Raw genomic sequence first — 23,938 nt, 5'->3', positions numbered from 1 at the left:
AGCAGGAGCAAAGCACAAATGGGATCTGGATCTCCTCTCCCTCTTGTGAGTGCTGTTATCATTAGATAACAGCAGAGGCCCAAGTCATTCTTTCCTTCTCATCTGATCTTGTCTTTGGAGAATGCAGATTAAGAGGCTCAAGCAGTCTTAACGCCCACATTTGTGGAAGGCCAGAGTCCTTGGCCTCTCCCGGGTTCACACCTGCTGCTGTACACACCAGGACACCCAGGGGAGCCTGTGGCTGCTTCTAATCAGATTTTCCTGATTTCAGCAGAAGCTACCCATATCCCATGACAGAAGCTTATGGTTCAAAGATTCCTGGCACTCTGCTGTATCAAATAAGGTTTGACATTGCAGGATCATACATCGTACGTTGGCAGAGATTCATTTGTGCAATCCAAACCTGCTGAGTGCTGTGTGCAGAATGGAATGGAGAGGCTTCCTAGAGCTTCTTTATCTTTCCAGTTTTCAATCTTCTTTCCTGCTTTCACTCTGATGAACCACGTCCTGCAAACACACAGCCCTCTCAGATAATAGTTTCAGATAAATTGTGAGTCCCTGGTGGGAGCACACCCTTAAGCAGAAGAACCACCTTGACTGAATGCACCAAAGGAAATTGGGAGTTCTGTCATTATTTCAAAGTCACATTAGAAAAGACCTCATTTTAGTTTAATTAGGGATGTGTCCCCACCTGCTGTGAAATATTACTATGGTGCTTAATTTAATCTTCACCAATTTTTATGCTTTTTATTCTTTCAAAGATCTAAACAAGTTGAGCTTGGGGAAGACTCTACTTTGAGATGTGTTGTGTGATCTACTGCAGGACCAGCTTCTGGTAAAACAAGCTGCAAGGGCCCTGGCATGTGTCATTTTACCTGTGAGACCACTTCTTCCCCCCACTCTTGCAGACACACACAGATCCCCTTTTTCACAAGCCCTCCTTACCAATTACTTTCTCATGTGGTCCAAAGACTCCTTGCCCTGAAAAAGGCTTCCTTCTCAGGGCGGGGGCCCATCACTCTTCCTGTTGGCTTGACACATCTCTGCCAATGCAGACACCAGGGTGTAACCTTGCTCCTCGTGTCAGCGCCAGGTTTGGATCTCTTCAAGTGCTCCTCTGTGTCCAGACCACACAGACAAAGCGCTCACAGTGTGACCCCTTATAGACCCTCTGGGCACCTCTGTGTGGGTCACACTCACACGCCAAGGGCAGGCATTCCCCAGCAGCACACCATGAGACACTTTTTCCTAGCATGGGCTGGAAGCTCAGTGTTCTCATGTGACCAGAGGCTGAGGCAATGGACACGTGTCTCTGTGTTAATCCAGCCCTGGAGACCAGCCCCACCCCAGGAGCTCAGAACACAGCCAAGCACCCTTCGGATTCAGGCTCCAAATCTCAGAGGATCAGACTTAAAAGGCTCCAAGGACTGCAATTCCGGAGACGCTCCCTTATTGACCTGCAAGTGACTGCTGCCAGCAAACACCACCCGCAGGGTGGGGCTGGACTCATGGCCAGGCTAAGCTGGGCTGGGGCTGGGGTTGCCAGACTGCAGCCAGGCTGCAGAGGTGATGCTTCAAAGAGCATTGGCTCCGAGACAGTGCTCATCCCTCTCCATCTGCTGAAACCGGCTGGCAAATGAGAGAAGGAATTTAGCACTGTATGGAGTATGGCTATCCAGAAAGGCAAGAGAGAAAAAAACACCAAAGACAGAAATAAAGGGTGATCAGTAATCATGCCTTTAATAGCTTGTAAATATTTTTTTTTAAATTCCAGGCAACTAAGATGTACATTTGTTGTGTGTATCTGACATCTGAAAAAAAAATGAGACCACAATCTGTTCTGTTTCTTCCCTTTTCTAAAGCACATAAATTAAAGTATCAGTCACCTCAATATACAACAGTTAAATGAAAGAAAAGGGCTTGTTCTGTTTTTACAAGTCAGTGTCACCTATTACCTGAAGCATTAGCTAGAGTTTTAGCTAGAGAACTTTCTTACAGCAAATAGGAAAACTCATAACTTAGGCTGTCCAGAAAAATTCAAGAAATTTCCACTCCCTGCTCTCAAACTTCTCTTCCTAAGAAAGCACCAGAATAACATTTTCCTGTTCAAAAACAAAAGACCCTAAAAACTCTTCAAACACACCAGGGAAACACTGTCTGTACCACAGAGCTTATTAAACTCAAAACATTAATGGTGCAACAACCTCCTCTTCTACAACTTTAACACAACACCTGGATTCATGTCAGGGTGAACAAGGACAGGAAATGCCAGACTACTGGTGGCCTTTGGTGCCTGTTGCTGCTCAGGGGCCTCCCGGGCTCGGCATCCAGAAAATGCTCTCAGCTGTGACAGCACCTGCAGGCTCAGGGACCTCAGCCCACGCAGCAGATCTGGCAGAGGACTTTTCATGATTCCCTTGCTGAACTCAGCTCAAACACACCTCGCACAGCCAAGACTGCAATTCAAATGGAAAGACACTAAGGACCCTCCTCTTACTGTGGTGCCTAGGCTCAGCCCTTGTCGCAATTCAGCCAAGTAGCTCTGGCTACCACCCAATATTCTTGACTATGGATGGTTTCCTTAGGTGCAGGATCATTTCATCGGAAATTCAGCATGGCCTTTGATGAGAGGGGCTTGCCCTTGCCTTTTTCCATTACAGGACATGTGAGCACCGTGTACGTGGGGCTGCTCCTCATGAGACTGCTTGGTAGGAAAAGCCTGTGCTCTAGCACAAGATAGATCACACACAGGGAAATGGGAGTTAGGCAGAAGCAGCTCAGATGGCTGATATATCCATCTGTTCCCTAGCACTGAATAGAAAAGCTCTGATCTAGGGGAAAAAAAGATGAAAGAACACAAAATGAAGCAAAAACGTGACCTTTTCTGCTTTTTTATCTTCCGTAGTTTTGACTAAAGAACCTGACCTGTAAGTGCAGCAACTCCAGAGACCAAAGTACTCTTTCACAGTCTTGTGTGTGTGCAGCACTAGAACCAAGTCACAACTACAGGTGTGAAGGAACAATGTCACAGTCCTCAGAAGACCTGCTCTGTGCACTTGCCAGTGCTTAAGTTTGCTGACAAAATTAAGCAAAGAGGTTCATTCTTCTTGAGCACAAAAAAAAAAAAAAAAAAACAAAAAAAAACCAAACAAAACAAAACAAAAAAAAAAACCAAAAAAACAAAAAACCAAAAAACTGTCAAACCAGCTTCTATTACAGAGAGATTCTAAACTGACATAAATAATTATAGTCTTGATTAAAAATAATATATTATTCTAGATTTTTGGTTTTTTAGTTCTCATGTAAAACCCCTATACTCTTGACATCTAGGAACAAAGACAAAATAAAAACCAGGCACTTGCTGTGCCTTCTCAAGCACTATTGTGGTGTTTAAGGGACACAGAGGAACTTAACATTTGAGATTAATGCCTACAGTGGAAAACAGGAGTTCTTCATGCCGTTGGCTTTTTCAAGTCTCGGATTTGCTTGATCAGGTAGTTCTTCTCATCAGTGAATTGTTCGTCATCCGTCCTTTCTTTCTGGAAATTGCTCAGAAACTCAATTAGCTTGGGTTGGTTTTTCAACAAGATCTCCACAATAGGCTGTGTTTTGTTTGGACTGGCCACAAAAACCTAACATGCAAACAAAATCAGATACATTGAGACAGCGAGGGGGTGGGGACAGAGAGAGAGAGACAGACAGAGGAACATCAGTCAGAACATCCCCATAGGTTACTTTCTAACAAGTCAGCTGAGGGCGGGCTGGCAGGCAGATGCTCTACTGCTACACACCTTGTCCCAAGGCAGTCAGACAGGAGTTCAAACATGCTGGTTCAACAGCAAATTGAAGCAAATCCATGCCCGCATGTGGTATTGCTTCCCTTTAATTTTGCTCTTTGGTGATAAAAACCTGACTGTAAACCCAGCTGTTGAGAGGGAGCTATCAATTCTCAGTCTCTTGTCACCCATGATAAATACACAGAAACTAATTATCAGGAGAATGGAACAGCTTTGTGTCAGTATTGATACCATTTCCATATTAAACCAGGCCTAAAATTAGACTTGCCAGATTTGTTTTGATTTGGAAAAATATGTCAGAGGCCTCACTTCCCTCTGCCTAATTCATTCATGGGAGCATGGAAACTTACAGCAGCAGGAGCAGGAGGGTTGTGGTGTGCTCAGCATCTTTGCAGCACTGGCTGACCAGAGGAGGGTGGCAATGCAGGAAGGTGACATGAGACACAGATGCTCACCTGGCACAGCTGGCCCAGCACTCTGGGCTTGCTGGCCTTCTTCAACGCTCTGATTTTTCCTCCAGTAATCTCTAAACCTGCAATTTTCCAGCTCTGAACATGACTGCTCATGCCACGACACTGTTTCTTTAACATTTGCTCTGGGTTAAGTGCAAACCTAAGGTTGCAAAGGGCAGCAGTGAAAGGCTCTTTTCAGGGACCTCAGGATGCCACAGAGCTGGGGCTCTGGAGATGTCGGTCAGGAGGGGCAGATGGGGCGCAGGGCTCACAGTGGGAACACGAGTGCAGCGCCCCCGGCCACCCTGGGAGCAGCTCCCACATCTGGCTCGCGCCGAGGTTACCATGGCTGGTCAACAAACACCGCCTGAGCGCTTGTGCAACGACAGAAATAACTCCAGTTATTCTCTACCCGATGAGAAGAAATTAAGGATGGACAGAACTGGAAAGTGTCCAGTTTCCCTCCAAGCCTGTCCAAACCAGAATGAAAACAAACATCTGCTGACAGTACAGAATGGCATCTTGTCCTGCCGAGCACAGGCGGCACCACCGCTGCCTCCCAATCCAGGGCTCTTCCGCAGGTCCCTTTGTCTCCCCTGAGGTTGTGTCCACAGGAAAACCTGAGCCACATCCAGCTGCTCAGGGAGGAGCTGTGCTACCTGATGAGGATCACGCACACTCTGACCTGGGAGGCTGTGCTACAGCCTCTTGTCCCTAAGACAACCCTTGGTGAAGGCTGGGGCAGGGTTCAGACTGGACCCACCACTAGGCTTCATACTCCAAAATCAGAGGACGCGAAAGTGCCACATCAGGGGAACATGTGGAAGGAGCAGGGTTCGACACATACCAACAGTACCCCACTGAGTACTGCCCAAACAGGAAGCTAGAAGTACTTTTTGATTTCACGTAGGTGATGCAAAGCATCTGCTTTTAAACCCTGGCATCCTGATGCTAGAATAGTCTTAATCTCTGTCTATGCCTTTGTCTTCTCTGGATCCCACCTCCTCAGGCTGTTTGGAAGGCTTTGAACCCCTCAGGGGAATCCCCAGAGCCTTGCCCTGGAAGAATATACCATAGAGTCTCCACCTAGACTGAAAGGAAAGACTTCCCCCATGGTGTCTCGCAACACTATGTGATCTACCCCAGATTTGCTCTCCCCATACGTCCCTAATTCTCATGGTTTCTCCTTTTCCTGTTTCCCCATTGGCTGTGGTATCCCTGGTGGCCTGCCCCCATGTCCACTATAGGGCACTGCCCTATGCCCTGCCCTTTGTACTGCCCCATGCCCTCAGACCATTGGTTCCTGACCCCATACTTAACCCTGTGCACACCACACGGCCAGGGCTTTTGTCCCTGATTCCCTTCGGTGTGTTGGAATAAACCCTTTCTGGAATTTATCCTACAAAAGGCCCTTCTTGCCTCTCTTGCTGAGCTGGCTGTGGTGTGTATGTGGTGTGGACTTGACTGCTTTGCCTGAGTGCCAACCCAAGTGGCCTTTCCAAAAGAGAGGCCTGTTAGGAATAGTAGCAGCAATCATCATCTAAATCCCACATTGCTACAAGGCTGCTCCTAGGAGTCCTTGCTGCAAGGTACATTGCCCTCTGCAGAAAGAGCTGCAACCTCTGCCATGCCGGGTGAACACTCCTCAAGTGTATTACAAAGTTTTCCTTGATCCAGTGTCCAGGCCATGGTCCCAGTGACAGTACACTATCTACAATTATCACACAGGCCTCCACCTTGCCCTTCTCTAATTACCCTGAGCTATCATCCTAAACTGTTTCTTTTTATTCCCACTTGCCACCTAAAATTTCTCAAGTGCAACACTAACAGCCTCCACTCCCAAGGACCCCTGCTGAGCAGCCACTTTCCTGCACAATTCCCAAAGTACTCACAGGGCAGCCTGGTACCAGGGACACATCTGCCCGTGGGTGGGGTGGCCAGTTCACAGCTCTCACTACACCTGAGGGACTCTCAACAGCTGCAGCATCTGAGAGCAGCATCTCCTCTTTTGCAAATAACTTTGATACGCTGCTATTGATGCATTGGTTTCCCTTAGACTGAGAGAAAAAGGGTTCGGGGATGTAAATCTGAACATACTTCACAGCTTTCCAGTCTCTGCTTTATCTAGGGAACATGAATCTTGAGACCTCCTTGTATGGACATTCGGCTCTGGATGAGGGTGCAAGCACTTCATGCTCTCAGTTGGAGCAGCCCCAGGATGCAGCTCCCTGTGTGCTGACCTACAGCAGGTGACCATGCTGATGGAAGCCAGATACTTCCAGGATTTGGACTAAGCCCCCAGTCATCTGGATGAGCTGCCTTGGGGAAAAGCAGGATGTAAGCCTACAGGCAGGGATTTGTAGATCTTCATAAGAAATTTTTGGTTTGGAGTTCAGTTTCCCCTTGGTGATGAGGTGAAGAAACCATCAAAGACACTGGCAGGACCCAGAGGTTCAGAAGTCATCTGCTGACAATGCAAATGGAAGCCATCAAAGAAGGCCTGACCTTGAAGTGCTGAACATCTTCCTTCAATGTATTTGTTGAATATTAGGCCTCCATAAGATTTGTCTGAAGGGTGACTCTCAAAATGAAAAAATCTAAATAATTCTTCTTGTAAAAGCTCTCTGCTGTGTAGCCAGAACTGGAAGGTTGGTGGTAAACATAATAAATAGCATTTCATATTGGACCTACCACTGGTATTACCACAGCAAATAGTAAAGAACTTAGTTTCATAGAAGCCATCACATCCTGTTTATCTTCCTGCTCAATTATTTATAGATTACAATCTGCCCCTTGCAAAACTGGCAAAGTGAACATTCAAACAAAGATCATCTCAACTGCCAGTCTTGCTCAGTGTCAACAGGGACTCCTAAAGAGAGCATGTTCAAGGACCAGAAAATTCCTGAAATGTTATTCAGTGCTTTGGCTAAGCAAACAAAATCAATTCTGCCAGTATCAAGTGGCCAGTTTCACAGAGCCCAGGAGCAGGACCACCACAAGACTTTATGTTAGAAAGGGTCCCCCTTATTTAGAACTCTGTATTGGCATAGAGAAGGAGATCAATCCATAAAACCAGAAACATTATTAATGCTGTCTGGAACATTTCCACTAAAATGAATGTGGTTTGGGGCAAACCACAGAGAACTTGGTTTCACCTGCGGTTTTATTATGAATGGATATATGTTCTAGAGCACTAAATTCAGAGAGATGAGAGAGACAGAGACCCAAAATGAAGACAGCACCCATATAAAAATTCCAGCTCTAAATATAGCTGTCTCAAAACAGAGACAGCTCCATTTCATGAGGATTTGCAAAAGGCCTGGAATGAAATTCAACTCTGAAGCTTCAAAAGTTGTCCTAAGTGCAATTGTTGCTACCTTCTCTGTTAAAAGTCCTAATGTATTTCTTCAAACAAACATCAGAATTACTTGATTAGAGAATTTGACCTTATTTCCTTACAATTGATAACCAGGCATTACCACCTTCTGGGGCAACAGCAGAGCAAGAGCAATTACAGGATGCCCTGGATTGAGTATTTCAGGACATACTCTGGGGTCATGCACAATGTCACTGTCAGGACACTGCACACACAGAACACACACAGTTCATGCTGCTTATAGCACAGTGCTTCACATAATAGCCCTTAACCTTTAGATTATCCAGCTCAGAAACAGAGAGGACACATCCCCACAAACACGGCCTCAGCTTCGTACCAAGAGCAAACTGTCAGTATGGTCAAATTATGAGAGGCCGTTTGCAGAGCAAGCTGCAGGAGGTAGCTCGTAATGTGCACAGAAGAGAATGGAAAAATGAAACTGAGGTCACAAAACACACTGTACCCATTCTATTTTTAGATTTAAACAGTAAAATATATCTTGCTAAATGTCTCCTTAAGAGCAAGAAAGTTGCATAGTCCCAGCTCACTGCTGCAGGGTGTTTTCCTGAAAATCAGCAAATTGTGAAATCCAAGAGAGCTGTTCCTACCCTTTGTGAATATGTGAGCTCAAAGGAATCTCTGCACCATGTTCACATACGATATAGCCTCCCCTGCAGACAGGCAAACTCAAAGCAGGCTCCACTAATGGAACATATCTCAAACCCACCACGGGAGCTGGAGAGCCCTTCCCAATATTGGATCCCCAAAGTGTGTGCACTCGAGACTGACATCTCTCCACTGAATCACTGCAGAGAAGAACCAGTGACTCTCAAAGCCTACAACTCTAAGTGATCCCCTTGGATTATTTATGAAGGAGGAGGGAAGGGGTGAGGTGTGTTAGCTTTTCTTCATTATTAAATACTGGGTAATCCTTATGCATATATTGCCTGGGACATCCAGTTTTACAAAGCAGCTGCAGATCTTTAGGAGGATGCTGCAAGGCAGAAGGTCCACTTTTTTTCAGGGAAAAGAAAAGAAGGGACTGGAGTTAGGAGGAAGACCAACCATCTCCTAAATGGAGAATGGAAAGAGGCACTGCAAATGGGCACTCTGTCTTCATTTTCCCACTCACAGTAGGTTGGATGATTTAAATATTCTCAGAGCTTGGGGGTATTGGCATTTTCAGCCACAAAATGTTCCTCCAAAATAAGTTTGCACTAGAAGTGTTCGCCACTTTCATCTCTATCTTACAGTTTCAAATCTGCAATAATTAGAAATCGCCTCAGGGAGTAAGAGTCATAAGCCTTTTTCTGGGTCAGCTGGGACATGAGAGTGTTGGAATCTGGATGCTTACAAAACAAACACTTTTTCATTTCAACTGTGCTAACTGGTGAAACATCTAAATCAGGTAATTTAAACCCAAATCTTTTGGCAGCTCAGACAGAGCAGTGAGTATCCACTTCTCAGCAGACCTTTTATTCCAAATTGCTGTGGTTAGTCTACTGTAATTTCAGCCAGGACTGCATAGGTATTTTGCAAGCATATTTTTAAAACGCAGGCACAGTTTAAAATTTATGAGATTAGAAGCTGAGGACAAGATTCCTCTCCCAGTTACATTAACATGGAATATTACAGCTGACAAGAGAACCAGGCTGAGAGACACAAACCCAGAAAGAGGAGGAAGGGACTCTGCAGAACAGGGCACAAACAGCCAGTCTCTTAAATAGGTAAGGATTTCAGTAGTCCTCAAGAAGTTCGTACTCAATTTAAGAAGTGAAATCAGAGGGAAAAGAGCTTCTCTGACCCTCTCTACAAAGCTAATTCACAATGCAGTTTTCTGTAGCAAACCCTGTAATGACCCTTCCCCCTGGGGAGGACCTGGATGCTGCTACATCCAGGGAATCCAGATCCTCAGTGAGGAGGATCCTAAAAGGGGAGCTGCTGCACCTCTGCAGTTACTCCACAGTGGGCTGCTGGTGGTGGTGAACAAGCAATTTCCAGCTGATCAGGTTCTGCTCTGAGTCTGCAGCTCCCCCACAAAGGGCACTGCACATGTGAGGCAGTGTGAGGAATGCCATGGGAGTGCTTGGCCCTGCTGACTGGAAAAGACCAACAACATCCCATGGAGGTGTCTGAGGACAGAGTTTGGCCCTTTGAACTGAAGAAACACAGCACCACTGTTGCTCATGGTTTGTTTTGCTGGCACTCCAAGGTCCAAGCATTATATCCACACGGCAGCAACTGCAAGTGGTCAGGCAAGGATGAGCCTGCAATATCTCCATTTTAACTGGCAATGGGATGCAACATGGTGGAAGGGAGGAGTGGGAAGGCAGAATGGGAGGAACAGCAATGTGTGACATGGTTGGACACTGGAATCCTTTTACATTATTCCAAGTCCTTTTGAATGCCTCCTAAAATAAGTGAAATCAGCCATTCCCAAGGCCTGGTCCATGCCTATAATTAATTCAGGAACAGCAACTCATGTCTTTCGTAAATAAAAATCTTACATTTATTCACAGAGTGGCTAAGAAACCCTATTCCTCTGATACCTTCTCCCCACTGGCATCTCAAAGGCTGCAAGTGTCTGGAGCCAGACTGCTCCTTATCTTGGAGCCACACACCTCCTGATAAAGAGGAGGAATACAAGTTACTCTCAGTGGTTCAGTTGACTGGAAGAAGTCAGCAAGGGAACAGCTTACCAAGCTGCTTATTTCACTAACAGAATTTTCTTTTAATCCTCCTTAAAGGTGCTTTTTTTTTTTTTCTTTTAGAAAACTAAAAGCTTTTTGGAGAAGCTGCACATTCTCTAAGTCTCCACACTGAAGATCTGAAAGCTTTTTTCCAAATCAGAAATGGCATAAGTACAAAACTCAACAAGTCACCCGGAATTTGTGGAGGGTGTTGTAACCTCTTTCCACAGTCATTTGGTGTTTTCTGGTATCCTTCTTAGAGAGCTTAGGGAGGGGATATCCTTAGAGGCTCAAAATTCCACTTCTGATAATCGTTAACAACTCTATTTATAGTTTGGAATGAACATGTTCATTCCAAATTAGAGTTAGTTTTGCATAACAATCTGACTCACTCTGTTTCAGAGCAGAGAACTCTTTTGATAGGAAAATGGTAAACTTCTAACTTATTAACATTGATCATCATGAAAAAAGGGACACTGGTTGGGTCTGGTAATTGTTTAACACTGCATCAATGTCACTGCCAAATGATGGAAGGATAAAGCTCATTTCAAGCTCAGATTTTTAATACCTTTAAAAGCATATTGCATTTGCACTGATGCCCAGCACCAGCACCACCTACTTTTAATCTTAATGTGGAGTTTTAAGACCTTTTTTTTATCTTTACCCAGAATTACATGGTAAAATGACCCAGAAGTGGGGAGAAGGTCCCTTGGATACTATCTAGAAGTTGTGTATTTTGTTATCTGTAGCTCATGGCTACTTGACTGACTACCCCCAGCTCAAACCAAAATGATGCTGCTTTAGGTCTCACCTGAAGGCAAGCAAACAGAAATCAGAGGTTGATTGATAGAAACCTTTTCAATTATGACACTCTCAAACACTGCAAGTGACTGTAAACCCCAACCTTTGCCTTATTTTTCTGGACTTCTTTTCCATCTTGAAAGACATTTTTATGAGGAGAAGAGAAAGTTTTCCACCTCTACAACTCACTGGCTCACCTTGAACACATGGAATGCTTCAAACTGAATGTTGGGGCTTTTATCTCGCAGCAAGTTCATCATCAGCTTCAGGTTTTCTGGTTTGCTGATGTATTTTGTCATGATGGCAAAGTTGTGTCGGTCCAGAATCAGTTCACCCAGAAGCTGTAACCACAATTAGCAAAAAACCCCACTTTTTTTTCAGTTCACCACATCATTTTTGAATGCAAAGAAAGCAGCAGCCTATTTCAATATTTGCTTAAGAGGCTTCAATGTCACAAAGTTTAAAAAAAAGGAACTAGACTTCTTATCATGCAGGGGGTTACTTTATGCCCAATAATGCTCATCTTCTAAATACTACAGAGAGGGATCCTGCATATGGGCTGTGTGTATAGGGCTGGTGTGAGCAGTTGGGACAAAAGCAGGTGTAGTGCAGCTGTCTCACAAAGACACCGTCATTTCATTCCCATGTGACATTCACACCCCCCTCTGCTTCCATGTGCAGGCCATGTCACATGTGGCACACCAGAGACTGCCACGTTACTGCCGAGTTCATTGGAACCCACGCTCTGAATCAAAGCACAGATCTGAGCTCAGAGAAGTGATCGCGCTCGTTCCACAGAAATGGCCCTGTGCTTCCCCAGAGCTCCAGGAAAGAAAAGACACACTGAGCTCTTGTGCATTCCAGGTACAGCATCACAAGCCCTTAGTTCTTCTCTCAACAGATAAATGGCTGCTCCATTACCCTACATGCACCTTGATATTCTGCATTACACAGAGCACAAATTTAGCAGGAAAGTGGTGAGAGACTTTACCTTCAAAGATTGCCTCTTTGTTACGTAATTCTCTGAATGAAGGAGTTTTTCATAATCCTCAAAGATCTAGAGTAACGAGAAAACACAAATGCATCAGATTCATGTCCATCCTCCCTTCCCTTGGTCCTTCTCACCCCAGAGGAGCAGCAGTGGCTGCAGCCACCCTCTAACACTTCACTGCAGTGCCAGGTCCAGCTCTTGTGGCCTTTTCTCTTGGCTGGTTATCATGCAGTGAATTAACACTCAGGAACACTCCTCTTCCAAGTGCTGCAGTGGGGGAATACCACATATGGACTGGATGGAGTAGGGCTGGTGTGAGCCAACTGGGACAGAAGTAAGCCAGTGCCTGGACAGCCTTCTCTTACAGAAGGGTGACTCTGCAGCAGGACATGTGGGTCCAGCATATGACATCCACTCACACACATCACGGTCATGCCTGGCTGTGTGACTTAAAACAACACCCCACAATGGTGATGGGGCATCCCAAGTGCTCCTTTTGAGAGGTGCCACCTCGCCTGCCCTCAGCACCCTCGCTCCTTAAAGCTCTTTGCCCGGCAAGGGTCACCAGGCGCAAAGTGCATGCTGGATTTTGCAGGGATGGACCAAGGGGATCTTGTGCTCAGGAGGACTGAGAGAGAAGGCTGAAATATGTTCAAACTATCTACCAAACAAGTGGGAAACATCAACACTGCCATCCAACAGTCACCAGAAAAAAAAAAAAAAAACCCAACAAAAAAAGCCTCGCTTGGGCAATTGATACTTAAAAATTTAAAATGTCAAATAAATGTAGAATGGGGACTGTTCCAGTGCAGTTCAGCATTAGGAGAAAAGATTAGCAGAGACACTTTGCTCCAGCTAAGCTGCATTAGTGACTCAGCAATAATAAGCCTGCTCTTTATTTAGCCTTCATGGTAACCAGAATGAAAGAAATTTGTCTTTTCCTTTTGGCAATGAAATAAAAGAATACCTCAGGTAACATGAAAACATAACCCCCAGTCTAATTCCATGATCTGTATCAGTCCAATTTTAGTTGAATCAAATGGAATTTTTCTGACCCACATTTGGTCCAAAAAGGAGCCAAAAAATCGAAGTGAAAAATTACAGCTAACTAAGGGACTAAATGCCTTAGGAAGATAACGGGAATACGCAGACGTCAGTCCCTCGTTTAGGTACATATAATTTCCAGTAATGCTAAAACTTGTTTCAGTAACTCTTCTCCTCTGTCCCAAAGAACAATAAATAACACCGGTATGACCCCGTCTGTGCTGGGATATCACAAAACTGTTTTAAACCTGCACAGTTTTCTCCCATGATCTGTTTACATGCAAAGTTTCAGTTCCATTCACACTTGAGGAGATCTGATGCACACAGCAAGAAATAAAACTTGCTCTTAAGTGTGAGCTCTCCTGAAACCTTGGTGTGTGTCTCCGGGTGTGTGCAGAGGGAGTATCTGCATTTCACAGGCCAAGCGTGGATTCTGCTCCAGTACAAAGCAGTGTTTGGTTTTGCAGTTCTATGTGAGGAGTTTATGCAGAGCACGAAACCCCCTGCTCATTTTTTCCAGCCAAGCATAAAAAGATTTTTTTTAAAAAAGTCTTTCAGCATTGGTACTTACTACATCATAATTTTGTTCCAGAAATTCTGCCACCAACAATTTGTGTCGTGTTAACAGGTCCTGGGGAAGAGCAGAGAAAGGTTATCTGAGAGAGTGAGTGCCTTTGATTGTTCCCTGATTCTGAAATGTATTTCAGCACTTTTGACCAGAAGGCATTTACAACATTATTTCTATAGACAACACTGTATTCATTATGTGTTTAGTAGGACTTTAGGGAGAATTCAGGTAATATAATGCTAATAGAATAAATTTAGAACTCTATTTATTCTAATACTCTTTCTTTTTATTCCTGTTTCCCTCTCACCTTTTCTTGTTGTTGATAGGTCATAGTGCACAGTACTCATATTAAACAGGGATGGGGAAAAGAAAGAAATTAAACTGACTCTTTATGGAATCTTGGAGCTACGATCTCCAAGCCAAAAGTGATCTACATGCCATCCCACAACTGGGAATGATGCTAAGGCTGAACTGCTATTGCTCATCTCCAAGAATACAAGGAAAATTCAAATTCAGCCACTGTATATACATTTATCTATTGAATAATGAAAGCTAGACACCAACCTAAGCTAAGCCATCCAGGCTCCCACCTGCTCCACTGCCTTCCCTGGAAGGAGTCTCAGGTAAGCAGGGTGAGTCCCTTCTGTAGAGCTTTTTTTGCCTAAGGTTGACTTTCTGACACAAAGCAGTAGTGGACCTTTCAGATAGCTGGACAGACTGCCTCCCATTCCAGAAGACCAACTAATTCCAATTCAAATTAAAAGAACCCCTCCCACAGAATGGGAATGGATGCTGGCGCTCAGTGACAGAGATGCAAATGTTCAGCTCCAGAAGAAATTGAGTCTTTTTACTGGATGAATAGCTATGAAATGAGTGGCCAGCGTGAGGCGTTTACGTATGATTTTTATCTTGCTGGTTCTTTTAAAACATAATATTGATCACAATAAATGCCTGATGAAGTCCATTCAAGTTGATATTTTTCAGTGAATCAGTTTCTTTTTCATAATCTTTTTCTTGGTTTCCCTACCCAGGCAGAGACTGAAGCTGATGAGGAGCTCAAGCAGATGGACAGACACATCTTCATAAAGAAAAGAAATCCTTTACATACTAATCCTTTAATTTATTTTTACCATCAATTATAAGAGGAAAGCAGTGTGTTACAAAACTCCATGCCTGTTTTAAATACATCCCTTCATTTAGCAGGACTGCAGTGACAGCAGTTTTAAAGAGAAACATGTGATTCAGGAGCTTTTATGCAGGGCACTTAGAGGCAAGTACAAGTCATTCAATAGTGGGCACAAATGAAATATAATCCAAAATGAGTTTTTCATAGGAGATGACAAGGAAGTGTTCAGTCAGCCTATTCCAACTGCTGCTTGCACCCTCCACAGCCAGCTTATACCTTGAAATACAAGCCCTTTTCCTCTGCATTTTTAATAGCTCTGTTTCCTCTCTGCAGTGCACCTGGATAACTGTAATTAAGAAGTACATCTCCAGATCATAAAAAATTCCAATGCTTCCCTACTATAAATATCCTCAGACTTTAATGCACATTTAATTAAGCCCTCCTCCCGTGCATAGACTATCCAAGGCTTTCAGCTCTGAACCAGACACTCAAGTTGCAACCCAACATAGGGACAACAGAAACAAAAACGTGCGTTCAGTAATCCAGCCAGCAAACAATCACAGCATTTATTTTTTCAGTGTTAGGGATGAGGTAGCTCCATATTTCATGATTCAATCACTTCCACATCACTTTTTGCTGTTCCAGCTATTCAGAGTAACAGACAAACAGGAGATGAGACGAGCAGCTGGTTTATTTCCAGAACTGACCATGTATCAGGTGCTGAGGCAATTTAAAAAAAAACTAAAAATGCCATTTATACATTTCCCCCAAGCATTTTAAAAGGCGATTTCTGTCCTTTGTCTGAGGATGAACTGCCCTCATACTCTTCTCTTTCCAGTGCATGTAGAATCCTATTTTTAAATCCTACTAAAAATACTCTCAGTTCACAGGGGACAGAAGTACATTCTACAGCTGTAGATCTGCGAACAACATCAACCCCTCTTTTTGGGGGAGGGTTGTAGCAGTCTAAAGTCCCTGCCAGAGCTTAACAACCCCTGTCCCCATCCTGCCTCCTGGCTGAGGTGAAGACTGCCCATCACCACCAACACACTCTTCCCTCCTGCTCAAAGCAGGACATGGGGAGAAGATGCAAATCTCTTCTGTTGAGCTGGGAACTGAGTCAAGGAGCACTTTTTCTGGCCAGAGACAAATATTCTTCTTAGCATAGGGTAAACTGCCAGAAACAGAAGATTTAAATATCTAAGTTATGTTGCACTTTTTTTAATACCTTGCCTGTGTTTCTGTGCTACTTTGAATTTCATAGTCTTTACCTAATGGACACCACAACAGCGAAACTTATAATAAGGGAAAGATGCTGCAATTGATTAAAGGGTGATTTGAATTGCTAATCCTGCTCAACTCATTACTGAAGAATGCAACGTTATCTCCATTATGCAAATCTTCATCCCATTCGGTTGGTTAGTAAACACCAGTAAAAAGCCAGGGTTCAGTGTATGCTGAATCACTGAGCTGAGCTCTAACATTCCTTACAATTACTCCTGAGGTCTAGCTAATCATGTTCTAATTAGCTTTGAAAGGAAAGAATAAACAATGTGTTTCTATGACAGCAGGGAGCTCAGTGATAGAAGAAAAAAAGGAGTTACTTCTATATTTAGAAGAGTCTTTAACTAAAAAGATTTTCCCTCAGCTTTCTTAAACTGTTTTTCAGAAATAAATTAATCTTCTGTGTATGAAGTTCACAGGCATCAAATTTTTGGGTTGTTTTTTTTTTGCTCAAGGACTGTAATAGCACCTGGTGGGAAGGATGACGCTCACATCCAGACTCCAAGAAATTTGGCAACTTCACCCAAGCTCATGTTTAATATAACACAAACTCTACACAGTAGGCTCCACTCGACAGAGCTTATGCAGTGCTTCCACCTACTTAGCTTTTAGCACTACAGTCCTTACACTGAACCATGGGTGATAAGACTGTGAATACATTGTGAAAGAATCAGTGGGCTTGGCATTAATATAAACTTGACTGCTGAGTGTCACCATGAGATCTCCTAGTTTTCTGAGCATTCATATTGAAGTAGAAGTTCTCACTTTCTCACGCTCTGCTCATGTAAACAGGAGATTGTTTTTTGTAAATACTGCCATTGTTTTGCATTCTTCTCCAGAAGAAAAGGTTGTCTGGCAGTCCTTTTGGCCAATTGTGGATGGGGGGTGGGATTCCACCCTCCAATCGATGGTCACCTTTCTGGAAGTATATAATAGGATGTAATAAACAAGGGGCAGACTTTTCTGCCCTACTGTCCTCTCTCTCAGTTTCCAGTCTCTGTGCGGTCATTTGAGCGTGGCAAACAGTGACTTCTGAGCTCAGAAGGGACAGCAAAATTACAATGATTTCCAATGTTAGTTTTAAAAGATGCCTTCTATTTACTTGTATGGTCATGATGGGCAGTGGGTTTGTCTTGGGGGAAGGTAGGGAGAGAAAAAGGTTATGCATTTTACAAGAACTGTAGGTAATATGTAATTAATTTGAGTTTTAAATGGTAGCATAAAAGACCATGGATTATCAAGGTAAAGAACGTTAATTAAATACAGATTGACATTTCTCTAAAGATTCTTTGCAGACTTGATCCCTGTTGTGAATCCTGCTACAATCAGACCAAGGGTTAACTGAGCAATCAAAAAGCCACCCAGTTCAAAGCAACACAATGCTCAGTGATGACTGCTGATGGAGTGCTGCTTTTGACACAAACTATGATGCACATACTGAATACTTTACCTTGAATGTAGCAAAGGCATCAGAAGCAATATCAAATGTTGACATTTCCACGTATTTAAAAAAGTCTCTGAACTGTTCTGAAAATAGTATGATTTTGGCCAAGGGCTCATGGCGGATACACTCTCTCAGCATAATTCCACAACGTAAGGCAATATTTGGGGATTCATATCTGGAGAATGAAAAGAAACAGAAAACATCAAAACATAGAAGAACAAAGATAAACAGGCACCTTTCTAGCAACAAGGAAATTCATAGCACAGGGAACACACATGCCAGAAGGGACAGCACACACACAGAGTAGCTCCCAGCCACAGTGCTATACCCAGCTGCAGGACCTCATCCCAAAGCTCAGGAGCAGACACACAGATAAAGCTGCCAGAATTTTTCATTGCAAACCTCTCTCTTCCCAAGCTAAAACACGTTTTGGTGTAAATTTGCACCACACCTCCTCTCTGTGGAAAGACCGTGGGGAGTGTGCAACATTTCCACAGAGCTCCTTCACCCTTTTGGATTTGTGAAAAAGCACAGCCAGTAGAGTATAACAACCTCCCTTTTCAGATTTAATTCTGAGCTCCTCAGTTTATCCAAGAAAACTGTAACACCTCATGACCATCCATCACCTCCCACTCCACTTCTAGAGAACATCACTCTGGAGCATTAATGAGGAAGGTAGGAAGAGTCTCTCCAGGCAGTCGACACAGGATTAAGCTTTCTGTAGCTCTGAAATTTTTGTTTGTTTTGATGGGTTTTTTGTTTGTTTGGGGTTTTTTTTTGCAATTTAGGAGGAGTTCTGCTCAATTCCTCTTCTGCAGGGGCAATGGCTGTGTACAGGACACAAGCATCCATTCCCTAAGCTACAATCCTGTTATGGCACATGCACTGCAATAGCCAGGAGCCAGCACACGTCTTGCCCTTGGAGAGGAAGGGAGGGAGGGAGGGAGGGAGGGAGGGAGGGAGGGAGGGAGGGAGGGAGGAGGAAATTCAGATCATCTTCCACTTCTATGAAGTCTTGATTTATTTAAAGCTGAAATTAATCTGAAACAAAACTGTTAGAAACACATTAAACAACAAAAAGGATGAAATCCAACAGTCAAGAAGGACTTAAAATGAACTTCTTGCAGCAGTCTGCCAGAAATTATGTGAAAGTGCTGAAGTCCAAGGGGACAGAAAGCACTCTCTGTTTCAATAAACTGGTTATACTATATCAGAACTGTGTATTATCACCCAGAGCTTATCAGCATCGTTTTTCCTTTGCACAATTAATTCCTATCACTAGGCCAAAAGAAATACAATAAAAAGAAAAGGGAAGAAAAACACAAAATGCCATCTGTGCTGTAAGTGAGTGGGCCCTCAAATTTACCATCAGCAAGCAATTGAAAAGAATGGTAGTGTTCTGCAAGCATACCAGAGCTGCATTCTTCAACCTGCTGTCAACAATAGTTGGCTTAATGAAAAATGGATTGCTATTCCAAACAGGCAAATGAAGCTTCCCACCCCCAAGGAAATGCAGGCACTCAAGCCCGTATTTGTTTTTGTTTGGGGAAGCATTTGCAAACTTGAACTTCTAACTCTTCAGACAGCAGAACTTCACTGATGTTTCCCATTGAGGCATCAACTCCATTAACAGGAATACTAATTTTTAAAGAAAATGAGGCAGAGCTGCTCCTAGGAGTGCAGCCAGGAAAATATTTAATAGTTGGCTAATGAATATTTTGGTTGGAATAAAAGCAAATTACATTGTTTCCAGCACAATAACTTTTAAAAACATTAAGTATCTACAGAATCATTCTTAGTCAAATGCTCCATTATCTGGAAGTGGGTTATGGACCTTTGGCTGTTCACATAAGCGAGGGAAGTTGGGTTTGGCGCCCGGAATAAGCCTGGAAGAAGTTTACAGGCTGCCCAGTCATAGCTAGCATGTCCTTTGCACCCACACTTACATACAAAGCCACCAAACAGGAATGATAGAAATGTGTTTCAAAATCACTTTTAATGAGCAATTAGTGCTCTATGCTGATGTATTACCACAGCAGAAAAAACTACTGAGTCCTTCTCTGTTTGGATGAACTTACAACCTAAAGAAACCCCCACAGAGTGAATACTGGAGAGAACTAGAAAATGAAACAATGGCCTTGAAGTATTTCAAAACACTTATTGTGGAGTTTGAAAGAGGCAAGACTGAGAGCAGAAATGTATTTCTGTATAAAGGGAATCATTCTTCCATGGTGAGTGCAGAAGATGGTACAAGGGGAGGAACACAGGCAGGAGATTTGGAAGGCATCAAGTCCGGAAGACACAAGGTCTTAAACAGGTATATTCTGATCTGACTTTACACTACTGCTATAGTCTGAGTTTATCCTTGAATAAACTCAAGGGGAATTTTGCAACCTCAGCCAATATTTCATTAAAGCTCTAACTGCACTGTGATATGAAGAGGTTATCACAACACAGGTTGGGGCAACATCTAGGGTAGAGATATCATGTGGCATGATATATATCGATATATCAATATATCTATATAGCTATATAAATATATAGATATGTAGATATATAGATATGTAGATATATAGATATGTAGATACATGGACATATATTCACAAAGAAGCTTCTAAATGTGTCACTTGAGAGAAACAATGCAAGTGCCATAAACTTAGCCCTCAACAGTCACTGTCCTAGAGGAAAAATATTTTAACTTACAAAGGATCAAAGTTATTTCTGGGCTGATGCAATAGGCTGACACCCGAGAAAAAAAAATCAGCCCAAATACACCTGGTTCTCTATGTACACCAAATACTGTACTCATCTGAAATCCTATACACAAAGCCTGCACTCAGAAGATGGTATTAAAGCAAGTCCTCATGCAGTGCAAAGTCAAATAACCTACACAAATGAAAGAAAATTTAAAAAAAAGCAACTATGTGCTGTGTGTTTTCTGAAGCTGAGGAGCTGGAAGGAAGCAGGCAACAAGGAAAACCAAGCCTAAAAGCTAGGAACTGTTATCTCAAGCTGGCAGTTCCACTGGAGTATGAGACAGGAAACACTGGGCGGGAGCTCTGATTGAAGATCCTTCCCACCCAACAGAGCTCACATTAAGCCACAAAAAAGCAACCTTTTGCTGTTGGGGACTGACAGGGGGCAGAGGAAATTTTACATCCAATAGAAGCACAGCAGTCACATTTCCTTTATAGTCATGGTAGAGGTGATTTTTTGTTTTTCTTTCCAGGTAATGTTGTGATGTCATGCAACAAACACGGAATGGCACAAGTCAGCCAAACCCACTGTCCTTTAGCAGATTTTGATTTCCTATATTTCCTCTAGCATTATATAAATATATATCTATATAATATAAATAACATAATTCATTCAGCACTAAATAAATAAGAAAACATGTCCTCAAGTCACATTTTCATGTGGTGGTGCCTAACACGAGGTGCTTGCTTCCCAGTCCTGCAGCTGACTGCACACAGGCACCCCACGCTGTGGGCACACAGCAAGCTGTGTGTTCAGGGCCCTGCCCTGGATGCAGGCACAGAATTTAGGTCTCATTTTTAGACAGTCCCAGCAGCAGGACACAGGCAGGGAAGGCATCATCATGTCTGATATCATTACACTGCTCTGCAGCAGCTGCTTACGCTGGGCAGGACTGACTCTGGACTTCTGCTGATGGATTCAACTGCACTTTTCAACAAGACATTCCAGAAATGGCAGTTCTAGGCCAGTGCAGTGCTGCAGAGGAGCAGTCAAGACACCATGAACAAGGAGCCTGAGGACCATAGACACTGCTGCATGCAGCAGGATTCTCCAAAAAAAAAAGCATCTAAGTGATGCTATTTAAATTCATCCACTGACTCAGGTCACTCACAGTAAAATGTCTGTCAGAAGCATATATGCATAAAAACTTCACTATCATCTTAATATTCTGGGTTGCTACAGATGTCAAAGGAAATCTGGGACATAATCCAAAAATATTTTTTTATCTTTAAATAAAGCCCAGACATATGGTAGCAATACATGCCCAATGTGTAAGATCCAAATGAGTGAAAAACTGAAAAAGCAAAGACAGAGAAAAGGGAAGAAAATGATTGTATATACATATGAAATTAAAACCAGTTTGTAATAATGACAGAGAGAATTATCATCACTGTAGTGATGTCAAAAAGACCCCCCCCAAAAAAAAGAAATTTAATGCTGAAAGTTGTGGAGTTAATTACAGAAATAATTTAAAGTTGAAGTTCACTTGTGGCCACAAGCACTGGAGAAGTCTGTCCCACAGGCAGAACTACTCTTTATTGCATTTTTCCTCCTCTCTGTTCTACCACACAATGATCCAGTTTGACTCCAGTTATTTACAGACACCACTGCTGGTCACTCCTGCAATGCAAAAAGATCTAAATGAACCTGAGCAGTCACCAATAATGTTACGCAAGAGTTTATGGTGGGAAATGAATTACACATCACGTGGGCAGCAGTCAAAAACAACCAGCACATAATTATTTCAGCTCGAAGTTTGGTGAAGGAATAACAGCCAAATGAAATAATCATTTAAAAGTATAGAGTTCCATACAAAGAAAGTCAATATGAAAAAAAAAATAAAGTAAGAAATCTGGAGCAAAATCTGAAAATCCTTTTTTTTTTTTTTTAACTAAAAGTGAGAAAGTAGATCAACTGCAATGGCAGCATGTTCCAGGCAATGTTCTTTAATGAAATTCAAATAAAAGCACCTACCCTTTTAGAAGCATGAATAGGATATGTGGATGGGCACTGATGTATTCCACTGTAGGGCTGCGTGTGCCAATTTGTCTTCTCAAGATGTTGTTGAATATCTGGGAAACATCCTTTTTGCCCTGTTAAAGAAGCAAAATATATCTTTGCTTAGAAAAGCATGAGCAAATGACCATTTACTCATCGTTTTAAAGTACAAGTGAAACTGAAAACAGAACATGTCAGCCTTTTATTTTTTTCCTCCACGGTCTCTCTGTCTCATATTTGCTGTTTCCACAAGAAGGTTTTCTCCTTTGGGTGGCTCTGAAGGCTCCTGACTTCCCCCCTCCCATTTTCTCCTTGTTTTTCCTAAATGAAGATGTGCGTTCCTCTTACACTGTCAACCAAGGCCCTGGCTATTTCAAACAGCAACACTAAGGCACCATAAAAGCACCCTGAGCCCAGCATGCTGTTGCCGTGTGTGTTGTTACTCTCGTGGCCTCCAAATGTGAGTAACAGAGCTGGTACCAAACCCCTGCCACATTGCCTACACTTAAAAAGCTAAAGCTTTTCATTAGTCCAATGCAAACAACTCCAAGTGGGATTACATTTCTGAAAATCAGGGTTGCATTTAAACTGTGTCCATTATTTACCATGAAAAATGACGTAACTACTACCGATAAAGAATGGCTGCATCACATGTGTGTCTCTGCTTCAATCAAAAATGAAGTCCTTCTCTTTGTCCTAACATTGTGCTGTGTGCACCTATCTACACAATCACATTTTGTCTTCAAAAGATTCCCTGTGCAAACAGCTTTCCAGAAGGTCTTTCCAAATCTTGTTCTACTCAGCCATGGGGCTCACCAATACGTCTTGCATTAAAAATCCTCTTCCACCCCTGCTGCTTTCTCCCCTGGCACAGCAGACAAATTGATGTGTGAAGTTAAGGGAGGTGGGAGATGGCTGCCCTAAGGAACAGTAACCAAGGCACTGAGTCAACAGCAGGTCACTATGCACAGGGCAAGCTAAAGCAAAAGGTCACTTATAATCTGTACATGCTCATTGATCTGTCTTGGGAGGACAAACATTCCTTGGCAGAGAACTTATGAATGTTTGAAGCCAAGGAGCAGATAGTTTCACACGGAGGAAAATTCCCTGGTTTCACCTCTACAAATAAATCAGTGCTGAGGAACACAAAACATTCTGCTTTCCTACTTGTTCCAGCCCAGCTGGCTTGGAGACTTGGAGACTCTGGGAATTAAAGAGGAGAATTAAATCAGAGCAGGCTAGTCCATCTGCCTTTGTCTGCAACACTTTTTTTTGACCCTTGGACATAATTTCAAATAGGCTAATTCTGTACAAAGTCATCCCATTCTCCCCTATCTTTACAACACCCATATCATATGCCTGGAATTCTGTGATCCCCACGGGCTTCAGCAGTTACTCCAAGACGAAAACAACTCAGACAGAGAGGAGCTGTTGAAAGGGGGAGGTAAAGATAGCCAGAAATTAAGTGATCCTCTCTGCTCTGCCAAATTTTATATTAGTTACTTAATACTGTGTGCATTGCAGCATAATATCCACAGAGAGGAGACAGATATAGATATATAGATATATGTATCCAATTGTAGCTAATCTTCTAAAGATCACTGACAGTG

General features: G+C 43.0%; 1 protein-coding gene across 8 annotated transcripts in view; it reads right to left on the bottom strand.

Moving 5' to 3' along the window:
• Positions 1 to 1,721: 1,721 nt before the first annotated feature.
• The window catches only part of CAB39L (calcium binding protein 39 like), a 61,726-nt gene continuing 39,509 nt past the window's right edge, over positions 1,722 to 23,938 (bottom strand). For all 8 annotated transcript variants that reach the window (XM_063392082.1, XM_063392083.1, XM_063392081.1 and 5 more), the window contains 6 exons: positions 22,305 to 22,423; positions 17,580 to 17,748; positions 13,723 to 13,782; positions 12,108 to 12,173; positions 11,314 to 11,457; positions 1,722 to 3,632 (listed from right to left, as the gene is read on the bottom strand). In XM_063392082.1, the coding sequence (XP_063248152.1) occupies positions 3,453 to 3,632; positions 11,314 to 11,457; positions 12,108 to 12,173; positions 13,723 to 13,782; positions 17,580 to 17,748; positions 22,305 to 22,423 (738 nt within the window). In that variant the 3' untranslated portion in view covers positions 1,722 to 3,452. The remainder of the gene's footprint in view (positions 3,633 to 11,313; positions 11,458 to 12,107; positions 12,174 to 13,722; positions 13,783 to 17,579; positions 17,749 to 22,304; positions 22,424 to 23,938) is intronic.

The sequence above is a fragment of the Prinia subflava genome, chromosome 3 (assembly GCF_021018805.1).
Source record: "Prinia subflava isolate CZ2003 ecotype Zambia chromosome 3, Cam_Psub_1.2, whole genome shotgun sequence".
Lineage (NCBI taxonomy): Eukaryota > Metazoa > Chordata > Aves > Passeriformes > Cisticolidae > Prinia > Prinia subflava.
Note: the sequence above shows the minus strand (reverse complement) of the source record. Positions and strands in the feature narration are given on the sequence as shown.